Raw genomic sequence first — 22,067 nt, 5'->3', positions numbered from 1 at the left:
TGAGACACGCATGCACCTATATATTTATATATATATCCCAAAATATTCAGCAGTGACTTATTTGGTATCGAAGCCACATTATTGCTAATAATAGACAAATTATCTAAATATTAACAGCAAGTCTAATTTACATCAAGTATCAGTCGATGTAGCCAAGCTATTGAATCTACTCGTACATTAGCAGACGTCTCAAGTTTCTACGCCTCCCAGGGGCAGTAAACTTGAGAGGGTGGGAATGGGATGGGATGTGCTGCTCCAAACCTTTCTGAAGTTCAGAAACTTTAGCACAGCCTGTGACAGCACTATCGCATCTGATCCTCGCTGCTGATTTGAAGAGATGTCTGAGCTAGGCTCCATTGACAATCCGGTGAAGTTTAAAGATCAAGACTATGACGCCCTGCTGCAGAAGTGCCTCAAATCTGCGTCTCTCTTCTCTGACACGGTGTTTGCAGCGAACCAAAGCTCCCTCGGTGTTCCAGTGGATCCTGATCCTAAAAAGGCAGTGAAGTGGCTGCGCCCAAAGGTAACTTCACAAGTTAGGTTACTTACTACAGTGAGAATAGGCTTTTTTATTGTCAGTATAATATTTTTCTTTTTTCCAGAAAGAATGCCGTGATTTTACAGCAAATTCAATTGGTAACAGTGTATAATAACATTTATCAAAATCATTTTGACAATATTTGACAATAAGAAACATCAGAAAGTGAAGTAGAAAGCAATAACACCAGTAAAGTCATTGAAGGTGATGTTTGCACCACAAGGGAAAATTACATTATTGAGTGGCGATCAAGCATAAAATAAAATGTTTATGGGGAAATCATAATTGCAATCTGCATTGTACTTTTCCACCACTTTCTGGCAATTCTTTTTTAAATTGAATTACAGTTGAAGAATATCACTAGAAAACACAGAAGCAAGTAAAATTACATAAAACAAAAAATTAAACTGGATGAAAACAAAAAAATAAAGCCTCAGCCTGTATTTTCTCAAAATCAGTCAATGATTAAGATATATGTTTTTAATTGGTTTAAAAATACTCCAAAAATTAAAATTCTGTCATAATCTACTCGCCCTCATGCCATTCCAAACCTGTATGAATTTCTTTTGGCTGCTGAGCACAAAAGAAGATATTTTGAAGAATGTTAAGCTAAACAGTTTTGGTTCCAAGTCAATAGGAACTGAAACAGTTGAGATATTCTTCCAAATATTTTCTTTTGTGTTCCACAGAAGACAGAAATGCACACAGATTTGGAATGACAAGAAGGCGAGTAAATGATTTATTCCTTTAAGACAAACCGACCCTGAACCTGTATAGTTCTTGCATGTGTTTTCAGATGTTCCCATCAGCGCATCACATGTACTTGCAAATAGTTTTTGGCTCACACCCATCTTTCTTCCCCACCTCTCCCCCTCTTCAGGAAATCACAAGTAATGCTGTCTTTGTTGAGGGCACCATGGGCACCACCGATATCTGCCAGGGCCAGCTGGGTGAGTGTATGCCTGTGTTAGCGCACGGTTGTTCATATTTTATGCCAGGATAATGGGATAACGCCTTACTGCACTTGTCAGAAACCAAATCAGCTGAATGCACCCTCAAGGCATGAGCACTATCGGTGAAATATCCGTCTTTGGCAATGCTCCCACTATTCCTCTCCTTATCATGCAGATGCCCTCCCCCGATCCTCTTCCACCCAGATCTTCCTCATCATGGTTAATGTACTATCCCAATCCTGCCCCTGTAGCCTCGAGACACTGCGCTGATCTCAGAGCCTCCTGCAGAGTCTCTGCTGAGAGATGCAACATGGAGCCGCCGCAGGCAACTCACATCAAAAACATGACAAATTTACTAGAGACAGGGAGGGATGAAAGCAGAGGGAAGAAGGAGGGAGTGTGAGGACGGATTGGCATCATCTGTACACCCCTCCCTCTCCCACCCCCCATTTCCACCCACATTTTTGTGCACAGCGGGTATTGTTTTATTGTTTTGCCTTGCCCCTCTCGCTTCCTTTCTACATATGGCGTTGATTTGGTGTTGATGGAAAGTGTTTTCTTTGACGTGGAATGCTGGTGAGATGGTCAGCTGTATTCTAGTTAAGTGTCTCCCAACCTTTTTTGTCTTACATACCCCTATGAGAAAGGGTCAGGTACCCCTTTATCAACAGCAGGCCAGAAATTTGCACCTTTTCAACTTATATCAAACATGCCAAGTAAAATCGTAATTCAATTAAGAGTCAACGAAATGTGAAACATCTTTGTTACAGAAATAGATGTATTTAAATCCATAAAAAAATTTGAGTTCAGTGTTTATTTGTGACCACAGAACCAGTTATAAGAGTCAATAATTTGAAATTGAGATGTAAACATCAAATCATATGAATAAATAAGCTTTCCATTGATGTATGTTTATTAGGATAGGAGAATATTTGGCCGAGATACTGTTTGAAAATCTGGAATCTGAGGGTGCAAAAAATCGAAATATTGAGAAAATCGCCTTTGAAGTTGTCCAAATTAAGTCCTTAGCAATATCATTTTGACCCATATATTTATTGTTTGCTGTTGCTACAAATATATCATGCTACTTATGACTGCTTTTGTGCTCCAAGATCACATTTACTATGCATTTTGATGCATGCACCATAGCAAAATCTGTGCCTGTGCCTATATATATGTATATATATATATATATATATATAAAATATATAAGCATTTAAGTATTTGGCATAAAGCATATTGCAATGTTTATTATCTCTGAAATTAGTCCAACTTACTCATTAGACAATTTCCCATTCATGTTTCACCTTTGTATATTTTGAAAATGGCTTCTATTACAATTAAGATGCCATTCACACCAAAATGGAAATGGAATTCAGAAATGACCTTTAAATACGGCACCCTCCTCTGAATCTGCTCTTTAAAGCACTTTAAAAAATGTTTTATCAAATTGTGTCTTATATTTCGAAGGCTGCACCCTTTAGAGGTCGTTTTCGTTAGAAGCATAGATCAAAAGTGGAGCTCAAAACACACCCAAAAATACAAGGAATGCTGAAACGCACACAAACATGTTCTTCTCCACAGACACCTTCCATCTCAAGTTTTTGAACAAAATGCATTCTATATGACTGGCCGCCCTACACGTTTTTGCATTCCACACTGCTGCTTTTCCTTTGTTTGTTTGTTTTTTTGTGTTGTTTTTTTTATGTACACATGCAAACTGACACATTTGACCATTGCGTTTTTATCTTTTGAACAGTCAGAAATTTACGACTGGCCTAATGCAGACTTGTTACATCATACCAATATTCTTGTGCTTTGTTCACATAAAGCATCAAAACAGTAATTTACTGGTAATGCCACAGCTTCTCATTCCAGAAAACTGCCAAAACTAGTTTACCAGTGTTTCTGAAAAGGTCCTGTCCACACATGATCTTTAAATGGTAATTTATCATTAATTTTCTGGAAAGGGCTGACTCCCTTTTGTATCCCTCAAGAATACAATGCAATTTAAGGGGTATCCCTAGATACTTGAGTGGCAATACCAAACAATATCCTTGTCACGGCAACATCTTGCTGTCATTTATTGCGAAATCCAACATTTCTGAGTTGTAAAATGCGCATGCAGAGAACTGAGGGCCTCTTGCATCAAAGCAGGCAGATCTTTGCTTAAATCATGAAGTGTGCATTTGCCACTCAGGATTTGGATGGCCTCTCTAAATAATATATGAACATCGCAAAGCATCACTAAATAATCTATACACAACACGTGGAAATAATCTAATTTGAATGGAAATCTGCCCAACAATTCCTCATCCTTAGCACTTCAAGCAGAAATTTTTATTATTTGTTTTCAAGTGGCTTTCCACGTCAACATATCCAGCCAGTTTGCTTCATTTGAAGATTAATTGGATGTGCTCCATACTAGAGCTGTGTTTGGTGTCATTCCTATGGGAGCTGCTGCGTTAAGTGTGTTTTTTATGAAGTGCCCCATTACGATTTCCCCCACACGGGGCAAACGAACAGCTGTTACCTGTTACAGAGGAATGTCCCCATGCCGGAGACAGACCGCATGTCTCCTGCTTCTTCAAAGCCAGAATTTCCACTTTTCTGTTTGAGGCTGTGGTCATATGTCCAAAATACTGATGTAATTGATGTGTTGTGTAACACAGCCTGTCACCGTGTCTTGCTACAGGTAACTGCTGGCTGTTGGCGGCCCTGTCCTGTCTCACCATGCACCCGACTCTGTTTGTGAGAGTGGTTCCATCTGGACAAAGCCTGAGTGAATCCTACGCTGGCATCTTTCGTTTTAGGGTAAGGGGGAACGGGAAACCTATATTAAAAACAATAATTACCAGACAATTTATGAGGTTATTCTTTAGAAGTCATAAAATACGTCATGTTTTTCCATACACAATTGCTATTAAATCTTAAATTCAACTGAGATTAGTAAATAAAAGATGCATGGGGAATGCTTAAAATAAATCATTGGTCCATTTTTATAGTCTAATTTATAACCTTGTTTTGAATGTTTTCTGTGTAATTATGTATCTGGATTTACCTCTAGCTGGAGATGTAACACGTCGAAGGGAATGGTAATTAGAATCATTCTTCTTTGACCTTACCATCCCGAACAGCTGAGGCTTTTTCCAGAAGCAGCTCCCGTCATCTTCCTTTTGTCCCGATGACATGTACATCCACTTGCCCCTCCCCCTTTAAACACGCACCACATTGGCACAGATGATCATAATTCGGTTGTCTGTTTTTCATTCACAGAGAAGGAACATTGCATTTCGGTTTGTTCCAGTGTTGTGTTTTTGTTGCAGAACCCTTCAAAATCAGCCTTTACCCTCTAGCTACTATTCATTTGGTCCACCAATGAAAGTGACATACAGCCAAGTATGGCGACCCATACTCAGACTTCATGCTCTGCATTTAACCCATTCTAAGTGCACACACACAGTAGTGAACACACACACACACACACGCACACACATGCACACGCACACACAGTGAACACACACCAGGAGCAGTGGGCAGCCATTTATACTGCGGCGCCCGGGGAGCAGTTGGGGTTCAGTGCCTTGCTCAAGGGCACCTAAGTGAAGATATTGCCGGCCCGAGACTCAAACCCACAACCCTAGGGTTAGGAGCCAAACTCTCTAACCACTAGGCCACGACTTGAACTGATTGGAACCATGCTGGTCAGTTAAATCCAAAGTTTGGAATGACCACACCCCTTAAAATTATCCTATAGTTGTAAACTCTCATGTATCCGTGCTTGCCTACAAAATTTCATCAATTACTGATAATAAGAAAAAAAAAACAGATAAGACCAGAATAGTCTTTATTTTGTCCACCCCTCAGGAATCCGGTCAGCCTTGTAATTAAGCAGAAACCACTAGAGAGAGAGAGAGAGAGAGAGAGAGAGAGAGAGACATTTAAAAAAGAAAGCTGTGCTTATAGTGGTAGACTGAAAAAAAAGAAGAGGCCCACTGTGAGGCTCAAGGCAACATGAAAGTAAACTGATTAATGAAAGAATGAAGGTGGGTGGAGTTTGTTCATCTAATTCTGCCAATCACATCACAAGTGTATACAGAGCGCAAATTACAGGGGAGTTTTGGGGGGAATCTCACCTAGCGTTTTGATAGGGGCTAATAGTGACAAAAGACAAATTGTGTTCATAAAACTACTGGCAGATATTACTGAATGAACTATCCTTTTAAATAAGTTCTGTCACCTTTCTCTTCTCAATTACAGGCTGTTGTATATAATGAGCCCTTTATAAATACGTGGTATATATATGATAAATAAGCCACATTTTGCTCACCTACACTTCAGGGTCTCTTTTTCTGAAGCGCAAAGTGACGAATGAACCACTGTGTGTGTAATTATTGCTGCAATGCTATTTGTTTCAGAGAGTTCACCTTGACAAAGCATGCAATAAAACAAGCCACTACAGCTCTCGTGGCATGTGCTGTTATGTGCTTGGTTGTAAACTAAGTGTAAGCTTGTGAGATAACAGCACAGTTAATTAAACAATCATAACATATTAGCACTGAAGAGCTCTTATTGAAGGTTGTGAAGCGTTATGTAATTGTTATGGCGTTCTCATCATATAATTATCTTCTGCCTGATATAGTATTACATTCAGAGGCTAAACAGCTATGCGCAACATGACTTGACCTGATCCAGGAGGGTTAGAGAGGATAGGAAAGAAAGAAGACACATCTAAAATGGAGTGACAGGAGAGAAATGAGAGGCCTGTTGATTGGTGGATGGTTCCTGAAATGTTTAGACTTGTTACTGTAGCCCAAGGACATGGTCACAGACACATGGATATACACATGGAGCTACCTGCAGGCCAACAGGTCCAAACCTGCCTGTCTAACATCCCATAAAGTCTTTAAACTTCACATTTCAGGGGTCATTCGTACAGTTTTTATTACTTTAACGTGTTTACACCAAAACATTCAGCATTTAGTTCCCCATGACTATTTTCCACCGTTTTTGCTGCTGTGCCTTTATGGCTCTTTGGTAAATTAAAGTGTACTACCATTCAGAAGTTGTTTTGTATGTTTGTTTTGTTTTTGTTTTTAAAGAAATTAATACTTTTATTCAGCAAGTATGAATTAAATTGATGAAAAGTGGACATTTATAATGTTACAAAATAATTTCATTTAAAAAAAATGCTGAATCATCTGACACTAAAGACTGGAATAAAGTATGCTATCAAAAGAATAAACAACATTTTTAAATATACTGAATTAGAAAATTGTTAAATGTGCATTTCTGGTCTATTTAATACAGCTTTGGTGGGCATAAGAGACATAATATATATATATATATATATATATATATATATATATATATATATATATATATATATATATATATATATATATATATATATATATATATATATATATATATATAATTTAAAAATTCCCCTCTTTTATTGATATATTTTCATACAATGTACATTTAGTACATTGACCCATTTTAAACAGAGGAAATTTACTGCAAAACCGTGACGGATACAGAACAGTAAAACAGACCACTTTTTTGGGGTACATCTACACCCAGAAGTGCTTGTATAAGAGCAAATGTAACCCTGTTCTCTCTCTATGTGTGTGTGGTGCAGTTCTGGCAGTATGGTGAGTGGGTGGAGGTGGTAGTGGATGACAGGCTGCCTGTGAGAGAGGGCCGTCTGCTTTTCAGCTACTCTCGCACCACCAACGAGTTCTGGAGCGCCCTGGTGGAGAAAGCTTATGCCAAGTCAGTTCCAGCATATGTGTCCTTGACTGTTCATTAGTGACACCGCTCACGTGAAGGCCAATGTTCATTTGTGTTTTTTAAGGACTGATATTTTTGAAAAAAAACATGCAGTTGTGAAAAATAATCAGATGCATTTCATAGATGTAGAATAATTCATGTGAAATCACGCTAACCAATAGAAGCCAATTAGTAATATTTTATATGTGTCTGTCTGTTCTTAAAGGCTGATTGGATCTTATGGCAGTCTGAAAGGGGGAATTATCTCAGAAGGAATGGAGGATTTTACGGGGGGCATTGCCTACTCCCTCCCAGTGTCTTCTCGGCCCCCACGCATGTTCTGGAGGGCCATGACTGCTGCCCTCGCTAGGAGCAGCCTGCTCAGCTGCTTCATACATGTATGGACCCATACACACACAGACACAGTGACGCATACACACACAAACACTACCATTTAAATGTTTAGGGTCAGTAAGATTCTCTCTTTTTTAAAGGGTTACACCACCCCAAAATGAAAATGTTGACATTAATCACTTACCCACCATGTCGTTCCAAACCCGTAAAAGCTTTGTTCGTCTTCAGAACACAATTTAAGATATTTTGGATGAAAACTGGGAGGTTGTGACTGTCCCATAGACTGCCAAATAAATCACACTGTCCAGGTCCAGAAAAGTATGAAAAGCATTGTCAGAATAGTCCTGTACAATCAGTGGTTCAACTGTAATTCTTTGGGACAGTTAAAAGCCTCCTGGTTTACATCCCAAATATCTTAAATTGTGTACCAAAGATGAACGAAGCTTTATGTGGGGAAAGTGATTAATGAAAAAATGTTCATTTTGGAGTGGAGTATCATTAAGAGTTTAACGTCAGGTTCTTTCATTACACTCTAGATGTTGCAGGCTGATGGGTCCCTAACACAAACTAATGATATTCACAGCATTAAACTATTCATGTTGCATATGCAGCCAATAAGCTCACTGCTTTAAATTTAAATCACTGCATTAAATCACGTTAACATTCACTAGAGCAGTTGACAGTACGCTTTCAGAGTTCCTCTGAAACCCTCCACCTCCCCAGCTCCACCTGTATAGATCTGCTACGAGTTATTATACAGTATATCCTACCTAATTTAATGCAAGGATGCATTGAATTAGTTAAAAGTGACATTACAGATGTTTACAATATGACAAAAGATTTCTATTTCACATAAATCTTGAATTTTTTTTACTTTCTATTCACCAGTTTTTTTTAAACATTGCATATTAACTGTGGTTTCTGAGTTATCATGTGACACTGAAGACTGGAGTAATGGCTTTTAAAAATTTAGGAATTCATTTAATTCTAGAATAAGTAATGCTGTAAAAATTATAACAACAGAAAATAGTTAGGTTAAATTGTAGTAATATTTCACAATATTGTTTTTACTGCTTTTTTGATCAAACAAATGTACCCTTGGTGAACATAAAAGACATACAATATAAAATATACATGACTGTACGCATAATAAACACGCATATATTGTGTTTTGTGTGCAGGCTGCAAGTGTCAAGGAGATTGGCACTGTGACATCAGAGGGTCTTATCAAAGGTCATGCATATGCCATCACTGATACAGATAAGGTATGAATATAACACACACATATACATGATTTCAAAAACATGAACACTGGAGGGAGGGATGGGGGATACTTTATTTTACAGTATTCTTTACTATAGTAAATTATGCAAAATTACATGCAACTAATCCTAAACTAAAACCCTATTCCTGATTCTATCCCTATAGTAAGTAGCACATATTTTTAATTAATATTACTCAGTACTTAAATGTGTGATTACACTTAATAACTACACTTATAAAAATTATAATAACATCTACATGGATACTTTAAAATAAAGTGTACTTTTTGGGGGGATTGTAAGATTGTGATTTATTTATTTATTTATTAAATTATTAAATGAAGGGCAGATTATGACCTGGGCATTTGATAGACAGTGAATGATTCGTCCAATTAGTGATTTTTGATAGCTTTTGGCAAACATCTCTGTGTGTTAGTGCCCTTGAGAGCCTAATATACACCCCACAGGTTCTCACATGCTCTGTGTGTGTGTGTGTGTGTCTAGGTCCAGAGGGCGTCTGAAGAGGTCTTACTGCTGAGGCTGCGTAACCCCTGGGGCTTTGTTGAGTACTGTGGACCCTGGAGTGACAAGTGAGAAAGACCTCAGCAGCTCACTTCTTACCAGAGTTGCATCTCAGGGCTGCTAAAGATTGCACATTTGTGTTTGTGTGTGTGTGTGTGTGTGTGTGTGCAGGTGCAAAGACTGGGACGTTATAGATAATGCTCAGAAGGCCAGACTTGAGTTGGCGAAAGTTGAAGATGGAGAATTCTGGTGGGTAAATGTACACTGTACACAGCTTTTTCAGACACCTTTGCATAACTCACACAATCACAATTGTTTCTTGGGACACGCACAGAAACATTTTATGTCAGACAAATCGTGAAAATAAAGTGACTCTGCAGCACGCTAAAAATAGAAACAGGCTGGTCATCAACTGGTGCTGACAGAGACATTGATTTTATCATGGGAGTGATCTCCTCACACACACACACACATCTCCATCTCTCGCTATTGTTGAGCACAAGCCAAACAGGAATCAATTACATGGCAAGAATTATATAACACCACTACTAATAATAACTGCCACTGCAGTCAGCGCATCCTTTAATAGGCCATTTAGTTAAAGTGATAGTTAACCCAAAAATGAAAATTCTGTCATTTAGTTGTTCCAAACCTGTATAAGATTTTTTCCCCCTGTTGAACACATTAGAAAATATTTTGAAGAATGTGACCAAACAGTTGACAGCAACCACTTATTTCCATAGTACCAAAGTCAATGGCTACAATCAACTCTTTGGATACCAATATTCTTCAAAATGTCTTCTTTTGTGCTCAAGAGAAGATTTGAAACAGCTTGAGGGCGAGTAAATGGTAACAACATTAACATTTTGGGGTAAACTATCCTTTTAAATCTACCTGCGTCTGTACTTCATAAGCATTTATGTGTTTTTTTAGGATTGGAATAGAAGACTTTTGTCGGCTGTTTAATACAGTGGAAATGTGCAGTGTGAATCCGGACTCTATGTCGGGGGAGGCGAGTGATGACACGGCCACCCCGTCCTGGACACTGAGCTCACATCAAGGCACCTGGGTCCCAATGTGCTCTGCGGGGGGCAGCCGACGATACCCCAGTAATTGCATGTTTATTAACAAATATGTCTGCTTATTATTAGTTAATAAGGTAGTTTTTAAGTTTAGGTATCGGGTAGCATTAATGATGTAGAATATGGTCATGCAGAATGAGGCATTAATATGTGCTTTATACATACTAATAAACAGCCAATATGCTAGTAATATGCATGCTAAAAAGCAACTAGTAAATAGTGAGAACTGGTCCCTACACTAAAGTTTTACCTATATTATATTATTTTTAGCATTATTTATTTGTTCTAAAAATAGTTTTACAGTGTAACTACTTCCTCTGCTTCCTTAACATGCTTCCTAATCACTTACTCCTCCTATTCAATCCTATAGGATCTTTTTGGAAAAATCCTCAGTTCCAGATGGTTCTGTCTGAGAAAGATGTGGATGATTATGATTATGGGGAGGATGAAGAAGGGGAGGAAGGAGATGGAGAAGACGATGAAGTAGGTGTAGTGGTGGCTCCTGTGAGCAAGACTGAGAAACCGCGCGAGAGAAAGAAGAAGTGCACGGTGCTGGTGGAGCTTCTCCAGAAATACCGCAGACAGAAAGATCAAGTCAACTTTCTCTACATCGCATTTCACATCTACAAGGCGAGAGAATGTTACATATCACATAAAACTAAAATATGTCTAGAGTCTCGTAGTAATGTATTTGCAGTCTTTAAATTAATCATTTTTAGTGTATAGAGGGATGCATATGACTTGATATTATAAAATTTATATAATCATTAATTAAAATTATAATGCAAATGATGCTGAAGACTGGAGTAATGTCTGCTGAAAATTCAGCTTCACCATCACTGGTAAATTACAATTTGAAATATATTGAAATAGGAAATAGCTTCATAAGCAATTATAGTGTAATAATACTTCACAATATTAATGCTTTTACTGTATAACTAATTGAATAAATGCAGCCTTTGGGAGCATAAAAGATGTTTTACAAAGACATTTTTAAAAAATCTATAAACTGTAAATACTGTGTGTGTGTGTCATGTATATATTTGGGGAATCTCATAAATGCACATACAAAAACTGTCACATATGTTGTATTTTGTGTGAAGGCTAATAATAAAAGTATTTCAATAATAAAATCCTAATTATTTAATAATTAAATAGTAAACATTATCCATTCAAATGTGGTAGGTGAAAATAAAACATTAGCTCAATTTTATTCTTTGTAAATGTAGCTTTTTTTATTTGCTTAATGCAGATTTAAAATGTATTTTTTTATTATTATTATTATTATTATTATTATTTTCTCTCTTGTCTTACCTCTTCATTCTCTTTTTCAGGTTCCCCCAGAGGTGAGCAACTGAATGAATATCAGCTAGCAGGATTAAAATACAGACAGAAATACAAACACATGCAAACACTTTCACATTTTTCTACCTTTAGCTGCAGGAGAAACCAGCATCTCTGGACCAGCAATTCTTCTCCAACAACAGTGCAGTTGCTCGCTCTGGAAAGTACCGCAGCATTAGGAGCGTGTGGCGGAAGGTGCACCTAGAGCCTGGCAGTTATGTGATCGTACCCTCCACCTACAGGCCCAACCAGCAGGGGGAGTTCTTCCTCCGTGTTTACACCAAAACCGGCAACATACAGGGGTACAAAGAACGAAAAACATCTCGTTTCTATCAGTTCTCTGTTGTGATTCTGGCACAGTGCTGTTTGCAGTATGTCTGTCCAGCGGTTAACCATAAAAAAGTTTCAAATCTGCTTTACAGGTTCCAGGATTTCCCCTGCACCAACAACTACTCTGTGGTAAGACATCAACTGACTGAGATGAGAAAGTAGAACAACTGTCTTTGTGTGCAAATATGATGATATTAAATATTGCTCTCTTTATGTCCATATGTGTTTGTCATACCACAGATGGTTATGTCAAAGCCAGTCTTGCCAGAGGATCAGTTTAGAGTGCAGAAGTGGTTTGATGAAAAAGCTGGATCAGTAAGTCACATTCTACGGTAGAAAAGATTTGTGGGCATCTGATGGATCATTGAAGAAAGTATCTCTACATATGTCTTTATGTTTTTCACTTTCCAGGATGACAGAGTGAATGCTGTGCAGTTCATGAACCTGGTGAACTCAGGTCTGGATGTACACATGTAGCACAAGCTGTCACCACAGTGATTGTTCACAATAGTTAAGCAAACATAGTTAATGTTTCACAAATGGCCACAAGGTGGAAGTATTATGTAGCTTCACTTATTATAAAGTTAGGCTAGTGTGATGAATTCCAGCAGTGTTACTATACATTCATCTAATTGTATGCATGTAGAAGAAAAACAAAAGTAGATAAATACTAGTACTGTATAAAAAATATGGTTATATAATAAAATTGTTTATATAATACAATAATTTATAGTGAAATAAGTTTTATATTTACCTGGAATGGGTCACCATGTGACAATACATGACCCACTAATACATTTGTTTCATACTAAGCAGTATAGTTCAAATATATTACTTTATTTACTGAGATATCACTTGAGACTCACTGATATAAAATGATAATTAAACTATATTTGGAGTACTACTTGTGCACAATGCACATTTCTTGATATTAAGCCTAGAATGTGTTTTAATGTCACTTTTGATGAGGATTTTAGGATCTTTGAATAATATCGGTCTTTAAATGCAAGATATTTAAAGTGTATCTGAAATATACTTAAATATATCTTTAGTTGGACTACTTCCGCACAATTAAAGTGCATTAAGTACAAAATTAGTTGTTTCAGTTTTGCAAACTTTAAAGGGTTAGTTCACCCAAAAAGGAAAATTATAACTCACCCTCATGTCGTTCCAAACCCGTGAGACCTCCGTTTATCTTCGGAACACAGTTTAAGATATTTAGGATTTAGTCCGAGAGCTTTGTTCCTCCATTGAAAGTGTGTGTACGGTCTACTGTCCATGTCCAGAAAGATAAGAAAAACATCTTCAAAGTAGTCCAGGTCAGTTAGAATTTGTTGAAGCATCGAAAATACATTTTGGTCCAAAAATAACAAAAACGACGACTTTATTCAGCATTGTCTTCTCTTCCAGGTCTGTTATGAGACAAAACACTGCAGTTTAGTGGTATCCGGTTTCGAACAAATTATTCGATGTAACTGGATCTTTTTGAACCAGTTCACCAAATCGAACTGAATCTTTAGAAACGGTTCGCATCTACAATACGCATAAATCCACAAATGACTTAAGCTGTTAACTTTTTTAATGTGGCTGACACTCCCTCTGAGTTCAAACAAACCAATATCCCGGAGTAATTCATGCACTCAAACAGTAAAACACTGACTGAACTGCTGTGAAGAGAGAACTGAAGATGAACACCGAGCCGAGTCAGATAACAAACAATAGACTGAATCGATCACGAGTCAAGAACTGGTTGCATCGGTTTTCGGATCACCAGTAGTTCTTTCGGACAGTTCGATTCAATAAACCGGTTGAAGAACGGTTTCCCAGCGTTCATAACACTAGCATAGAATCAGTTCAGTATCAATCACTAAAAGAATCAGTTCAGTTAAGACGCTCTGTGTGTTGGTCTGCTTCACACTGAATCACACATGCAAAGTATCATCAGCTCCTCGGTTCTCGAATTGGACACATCCGACAGAAACGGTTCTCAGTTCAGTGTGCAACCGGTTCTTGACCTTGAGAATGAGTCAATCTTTTGTCCATTATCTGGCTCGGCTTGGTGTTCATCTTCAGTTCTCTCTTCACAGCAGTTCAGTCAGTGTACTGTTTGAGTAAATGAATTACTCCGGGATATTGGTTTATTTTTTAACTCAGAGGGAGTATCAGCCACATTAAAAAAGTTAACAGCTTAAGTTATTTGTGGATTTGTGGACCGTTTCAAACGATTCAGTTTGATTTGGTGAACTGGTTCAAGAAGATCCGGTTAAATCGAATGATTCGTTCGCGAACCGGATATCACAAACTGCAGTGAGGGCGCTCACAACAGACCCGGAAGAGAAGACAATGCTGAATAAAGTCGTTGTTTTTGCTATTTTTGGACCAAAATGTATTTTCGATGCTTCAAAAAATTCTAACAGACCCTTTGATGTCACATGGACTACTTTGAATATGTTTTTATTACCTTTCTGGACATGGACAGTAGACCGTTCACACAGTTTCAATGGAGGGACAGAGAGCTCTCAGACTAAATCTAAAATATCATAAACTGAGGTCTCACGGGTTTGGAACGACATGAGGGTGAGTTATTAATGATATAATTTTAATATATGGGTGAACTAACCCTTTAAGGATCCCAGTTTAGCATACCAAAATTACAATTGCAGGGTATTTATATTAAATACATAAATATGTATTTGTAGTATACTTAACATTAAATAAATGTATATCAAATACATTATAATGTATTTATTTTTCACTGGGGAGGTTTAACTTGTTTGTGTCTTGATTGTGTTTTAGTGTTGGAGAAAGACTATGAACTTCCACTGGAGACCTGCAGACAGCTCATCTTTGGAGAAGACGTATCCTTCTTCCACGTAGCGATATTTTTAAGAAATGAATACTTTTATTCAGCAAGGATGCATTAAATTGATCAAATGTGACAGTTAAGACTGTTAAATTGTATTAAAAAAAAATGTCAAATACATGATGTTCTAGCTTTCTAGCAGAAGTTGCATCACCGTTTCCACAAGATGTTAAGCAGCTGTTTTCAACATAATAACCTGAGCAGCAAATCAACATATATGAAAGATTTTTGAAAAATCATGTGACACAGAACAATTGAGTAATTGCCATCACAGGAATAAATGACATTTGAACATATATTAATTAGAACACAGGTATTGTAATATTACATCACAATATTACACGTTTTACTGTATTTTTTGTATCAAATTAATGCAGCCTTGATGAGAATAAGAGCCATTTAAACAGCAGCATACTATTTTAGTGCCATGTATATTTTTCTTGGTTGATATTCTTAACGGTTGTGTGTAGACTGGTGGCAGAGGCCGTCTGAGCAGAGCTCAAGCAGAGAAGCTGCTCACCTCCCTCCGCAATCTGCAGGTATCTTAGTTCTCATGCGTGAAAAGGTCACTCTCGGCTTTGGCACAGTGTTAGAAAGAGCAGTGAGGACACTGAGAGCTGTGACAATTATCAGGTTGTGTTAGGTTACACGGAGCTCGTCTTGCGCAGGCCAAAAGACCTTGAAATGTTGCTGCTGTTGTTGTTTATTCTGTTTATCAACTCATTTGCCTTAGTGCTCTGTGCCAGTGTCGTATCGGAGCTAAATCCCAAACACTGGCTTCCTTTCAAGAAAACAAGGAGAAATTACTGCTTGATATTACACTCCATAATTCTTTTTCTCCTCAGTCTATCTTTTTCCAGTTTGATGAGGATTCATCAGGAACCATGAGTCCGTTTGAGCTCAGTTTGGCTCTGAATGCTGCAGGTGATCACATACATACGCTGTGTCAATATCTAAAGGGACAGTTACAGTCTGTACGCTCCTCTGAGGCGCTCACGTTCCCTCTCCCTCGTTCTGTGTCTGTTTCTGCCCTCAGGAGTGGAGTGTGACAATGTTGTGGTACAGTTGTTGTGGGAGAGGTTTGGTGCCGGTGAACAATACCTGCCTTTCAATGGCTTTGTGTCTTGTGTTGCCAGACTGCAGGTGCTCTTTGGTAAGTCCATGAACAGAGTGTTCTTGCTATCCATTTTGCAACACAAAAGTAAGCTTTTTTTCTGTGAATATGTGAGACTTCTGATTCATTGACACTATAGGTGCTAAATAACTAGAAGAAGAATAAAGTATCCAGGTAAAAAAAACAGTACACTTCCATAATGTACTTAAAGCGCTCTATTTTCACACTCTATTTTTGGACTTCATATATACTAAAAATGATTCTTTAGTACTTCTTAAGATAAACTTATGTTCATCCAAGTACTCAACTGTGCTATTCTGGGGCATCATGAATATGAACTAGAATGTGAACTTTTAAAACATTTTTTCTGTATTTGAAAAAAAATAAAATAAAATTACTCACCACTTGTAGTACACTTGATTGAAATAGTGTATGATAGATGGGTTCAAGTTTACCACAAGTAATAATAATTAATAACTAATTATAAAAAAAAAAAAAATAAATAACTAATTATAATTTTTATGTTAGTAATGTACCAGTCTTGAGCGTTATGTCAGTAAATGTGTTAATAGATTTGAAATATACTTAGTATGAAATAAATGTTAAGTGTAGGGAACTTGAATGCTTTTTTCAGCAAGGATGCATTCAAATTAATCAAAAGGGACACTGATGAAATGTATTAAGTTACAAAATTAATATTTCAAATAAATGCTGTTCAATTGAATGTTCTATACAAAGAAATCTATATCAGTTTCCACAAAAATATTAGGCAGCATATGTTACATATACATATACATACATATACATATGTATACATATATACATATATATATATATATATATATGTGTGTGTGTGAAATTTAAATGTATACATCATCTGAAAGCTGAATACGTTTTCCATTTATGTATGTTTTGTTATGATAGGACAATTTTTGGTTTAGATCTGAAAATCTGGAATCTGAGGGTGCAAAAGAAATCTAAATATTGAGCATATCGCCTTTAAAGTTGTCCAAATGAAGTTCTTGGCAATGCATATTACTTATCAAAAATTACATTTTCATATATTTATTGTAGGAAATGTATTAAATATCTTCATGAAACATTATCTTTATCCTAATGATTTTTGTCTTAAAAGAAAAAATTATAATTTTGACCCATACAATGTATTTTTGGCACTGTGACACTGTGACTTATGATTGGTTTTGTGCTCCAGGGTCATATAGGCTACTCAGTGATCATATTAGGTACACCTGCTTAAAGATAAAGTTCATCCAAAAATGAAAATTCTGTGAGCCTTGAACGTGGTAGTTCTGTTGCTGTCTATTCAGGCTTAGAAAGCTCTCGGATTTCATCAAACAATATCTTAATTTGTGTTCCGAAGATGAGCAAAGGTCTCACAGGTTTGGAACGGCATGAGAAGCCTTAATTAATGACAGAATTTACATTTTTGGGTGAACTATACAAACAGCCAATCGTGCAGCAGCAATTCAATGCATAACAGCATTCACATTTAAATAACATTCAGTTCTCATTCAAACCAACAATCGGAATGAGGAAGAAACACGATCTAAGTGACTTTGACCATAAAATGATTGTTAGTGTGAGACAGAATGGTTTTAATTTCTCAGAATCTGCTGATCTCTGACTGATTGTGCACATCAGTCTGTAGAGAATGTGGGAAAAATGCCTTGTTATTCACAGAGGTCAGAGGGGAATGACCTGAAAGGTTTAAATGGAGAAGAGGGTGGCAGTAACTGAAATAACCAGGCATTACAGCAGTGCTGCAGAAGAGCTCCTCTGAACACACAGCATGTCAGATGTGGCACTGGATGTGCTACAGCTGCAGCGAACCATGGGTTCCACTCCTGTCAGCCAAAAATAGGATACTGAAGCTACAGTGGACACAAACTCCCCAAAACTTGTCAGTAGAAGACTAAAGAGTCCATTCCATCTGTGACATGCAAATAAAGGGGTCAGAGTTTCTCGTAGACAAGTGTGAATCCATCCTGCTGTCAAGTGGGAGGTCCAGGTCTAAAATCTCTGAACATCTTGTTGAAAATTAGGACATTGTGAGGAAAATAACACACAGAATTTAACATTTTAAAGCAATAGTTTACCCAAGAATGCAAATTAGCTGATAATGGACTCACCCTCAGGCCATCCAAGATGAGTTTTTTTTTTTTTTTTACTTACCATTGGATCCTATGCAGTGAATGGGTGCCGTCATAATGAGAGTTTACACAGCTGATAAAAACATCACAAAAATACACACTGTTCCAGTGTTTGTAAAACAACAAAACATCAAGACGTTTTTAAACTACAAACCATTGCTTCCTGCTAAAATATGATATTTATAACATTTTTTTCTCCTGCAAAGAAGTTATTCTGAATCAGGGAAGAAATATGCACAGATAAAGCACCTTTTATTAGTGGAAACAATCTAAATTAGTTTAATACAAATAAATAGGTAGATTTTGATGTAAAAAGACAACAGGGTTTTCCACTGGAGAAAGAGTTACTATGGATTACAGACTATGGATTATGAATTATGATTACGAATTATGGATTTGGCCAATAACCAAGCAATGGTTTAAAGTTATAATACTTTAATGATGAACTTGTTTCTCACAAACACACTGTTATTCACTTGACGTTTACTGATTGATTAGAGTCGTGTGGATTATTGTGATGTTTTTGTCAGCTGTTTGGACTCTCATTCTGACGGCACCCATTCACTGCCAAGGATCCATTGGTGAACAAGCGATGCAATGCTAAATTTCTCCAAATTTGTTCAAATTAGGAAACATCTTTTCATTTTTGGGTGAACAATTCCATCAAGCACTGAAATGCCAATCTTTATATCACACAGAAGCAAGATAATAAAAGATTCACATACATCTCTTTGTATCAATTCAGAAAGAGTTAGAGAACTAAATTGTCTGTTATTGCACAAACACTACTCATGCTATGAATTACACTTCCTGTATTACTCTTTATTAGAAAAGTGTTCCACTGAATATATATACCCATTTTGTTATTTATTATTTTTGTTAGCTTGTATTTATGTCATCCCCATTTACATATGGTTATCACAATCTGATTCTAGTGTGAAGGTAAATATAATTGCGTAGCACTGCATCTCATCATGCTGTTTATTGGCATGCCTAAATGCTGTTGAGATGTCCGTGACGTCATTGGCATAGACGTGAGAGTCTATAAACATGTTAATTGGAAGGATTCAGCTTGCCGATTGTTTCTCCTCAGATCTTTTTGAGTCAGAGACCAGCCCAGAGGTGAAGGACAAGGGCATCAACGCTGTAAGAGCTTGTTTGTCAAAATCTGCTCATTTCTTTCTATCTGCTGCACAACCATCTCTAAACACCCTCTGACTAATGTTAAAATGATAAACGCTTTTCCAGCTATAGTCAAGAGAAATTTGATATAAATGTCCTCCACAAAATGTGACATGGGGGAGCAAGGGTGCATTAAATTGATCAAAAGTGATGATAAAGACATTTATAATGTCCCAAAAGATTTCTATTTCAGATAAAAGCTGTTATTTTGATCTTTCTATTCATCAAAGAAACCTGAAAAAAATCTATTCAGCTGTTTTTAAAATAATAATAAAAATAATAAATGTTTCTTGAGCAGCAAATCAGAATATTACAATGAATGCTGAAGGATCTGGAGTAATGATGCTAAAAATATAGCTTTGAAATCACAGGATTAAATTACATTTTAAAATACATTCATATAGAAAACCGTTATTTTAAATAGTAGAGATATTTCAAAATTGTATTGTTTTTGCTGTACTTTGGATCAAATTAATGCAAACTTGGTGAACAGAAAAAAAAATAGAACTTTGACTGGTAGTCTATATTAAAGGTGCTGTAGGGAACTTTTGTAAAAAAAAATATTTTTTACATATTTATTAAACCTTTTATTATGTCCTGACAGTAGAATATGAGACAGATAATCTGTGAAAAAAATCAAAATCAAGTGGTCCTATTTCCATTTGCAGAAACTCCATCGCTCCCGGTAAAAAATAACCAATCAGAGCTGCGGTCCGTAACTTTGTTTGTGTTCAGAATGTAGAAAAATGTATATAATAAGCGAGTACACCATGAATCCGTGTTTTTGGCTCGTCCTGAATCACTAGGGTGCACCTATAATAAGTGTTTATATTCTGACTATTTTAGATTGCTTCGGGGGTACCGTGGCGGAGTAACCCAGTACCTTTGTGATTCTTCATAGACATAAACAGAGAGAAGTAGTTCCGGCTACAATGTTCTTCCGCAAGACGCAAGCAGTTCTGTTTATTAACCGCTAGAGCGTCAAAAGTTCCCTACCGCAGCTTTAATTCATTTAAAATAAACCATAAAACACAAAAGACTATTTTTTTTAAATGTTTTGTGCATAGAAGTTAGTGGTCCCCAAAATGTTTTTTCAAAATATGTTTATGTTCCACAGAAGAAAGACATAAAGTCATGCACATTTGGATCAACATAAGTGTAAATAATTGACTAAATGTAAATTTTTGGGAGAACTGTCCCTTTCATGTATCTATAAAATGTATGTATAATCTAAGCATATATTTATTAATAATGTGCCAAGTATGTTTCCTAAGTCATTTCTCTGGTCTTTGTGCAGTGGCTGCTCAAGCTGTTGGCTGTGTGAGCCTGTCCAGACCCGACACCTCAGCGGGACAGACCTGCTAGGCCAAGACTACTCTGACGTCATCCACCTGGGCCTACGTCTCCTACATCTCCTCCTCTTCTATCTCATTTGTGTTCTGCGGACCTTTGCCCTGCAGTTGCTTCCACCCACTCACTGTTCCATCAGTTGGGGTCTATGACCATGTAGGTCATTACCGCCTGGATACAAAACAGACTTTTGCATTTCATCCCCCTCGCCCCACCCTAACACACCTAACACAATGTGTTCGTGTGTGTGTTTGCATTCCGGATAATCAAAACATTTAAATATTTTACTAGAAATATTTTACTTGTAAATGAACCTTCTGTCATCATTTATTCACTCTCATATCCTTCCAAACCCATATGCTTTTATTTCTTCTGTCGAGCACAAAAGAAGATATTTAGTAGGATGTCCAAGCTGCTCTGTTACCAAACGCAATGAAAGTGAATGGAGACCAGGAACAATTGTGAACACCATTCACTTTCAATGTTAGAGAAGCTTGGACGTTCTTCTAAATATCTCCTTTTATGTTACAAAGAAAAAAGTTAGTCATATGCATAAAGAATTCTAGCGCATTTATCCATTTCATTAGCAAAGCTGTCAGTTAATGTTAATTCAGTGTGATTTAGCACCAGCAAATATTGATATGTGATTAATCAAAATACCATGCAATTAACTCGATAGAAATTTTGAGTCACTGATTGCTCCAATTATTATCGAGGCTGTTTTTATGTACGTTGAACATTCATATCTGCTTTCATATGCTTTTAATAGTCGAGCAGGACTAATGCATTTAAAGCAGGGGCTTGTTATTATGCTCATGCCTGTAACAAGCAGGCTAATTGCATATTTGTTCATTCATACAGCATGAGTCGTACTTCCTCCTCTACTTTTTTCCCCTCTTAGGAACATTTATGTATCTCCGCTTAATGTCTTTAAAAGTTGAGAACGTTTTATGCTTCCAAATATAAAAGCAGAATCATAGTCTTTCATCACGGGGCATTTCTATATTAAATTGTTTCTGTGCGTATACCTACACCTCCACACACACACACACACACACACACACTCTCTCACACACACATTGTTCGGGAGAGAGATAGTAGCTGTGGGTATTAAAAGCGATGTCTCAGCAGCCCTGCACGCACCGGCTCTATTCTTATCGCTCTGACGCCACGCACAGCGTCATCACGCCATCGCTCCCTCCTCCGCTACGCTCTCCCTGCATCCCT

The 22,067-nt window shown here is 37.1% G+C and overlaps 1 protein-coding gene across 1 annotated transcript; it reads left to right on the top strand.

The window, feature by feature from the left end:
* Positions 1–285: 285 nt before the first annotated feature.
* Positions 286–21,827, top strand: capn12 (calpain 12). The gene is made up of 21 exons (XM_052581584.1): positions 286–523; positions 1,419–1,488; positions 4,187–4,305; positions 7,136–7,269; positions 7,493–7,664; positions 8,802–8,885; positions 9,387–9,472; positions 9,576–9,653; positions 10,338–10,513; positions 10,857–11,116; positions 11,821–11,832; positions 11,924–12,132; positions 12,253–12,289; positions 12,401–12,475; positions 12,572–12,617; positions 14,957–15,018; positions 15,494–15,562; positions 15,869–15,947; positions 16,060–16,176; positions 19,402–19,454; positions 20,788–21,827. The coding sequence occupies exons 1-21, from the start codon at positions 338–340 to the stop codon at positions 20,812–20,814; spliced, it is 2,151 nt and encodes a 716-aa protein (XP_052437544.1). The 5' UTR covers positions 286–337; the 3' UTR covers positions 20,815–21,827.
* The last annotated feature ends 240 nt before the right edge of the window (positions 21,828–22,067 follow it).

This window comes from Carassius gibelio, chromosome B18 (genome assembly GCF_023724105.1).
Source record: "Carassius gibelio isolate Cgi1373 ecotype wild population from Czech Republic chromosome B18, carGib1.2-hapl.c, whole genome shotgun sequence".
Lineage (NCBI taxonomy): Eukaryota > Metazoa > Chordata > Actinopteri > Cypriniformes > Cyprinidae > Carassius > Carassius gibelio.
This window is presented reverse-complemented; position numbering and strand designations above follow the sequence as displayed.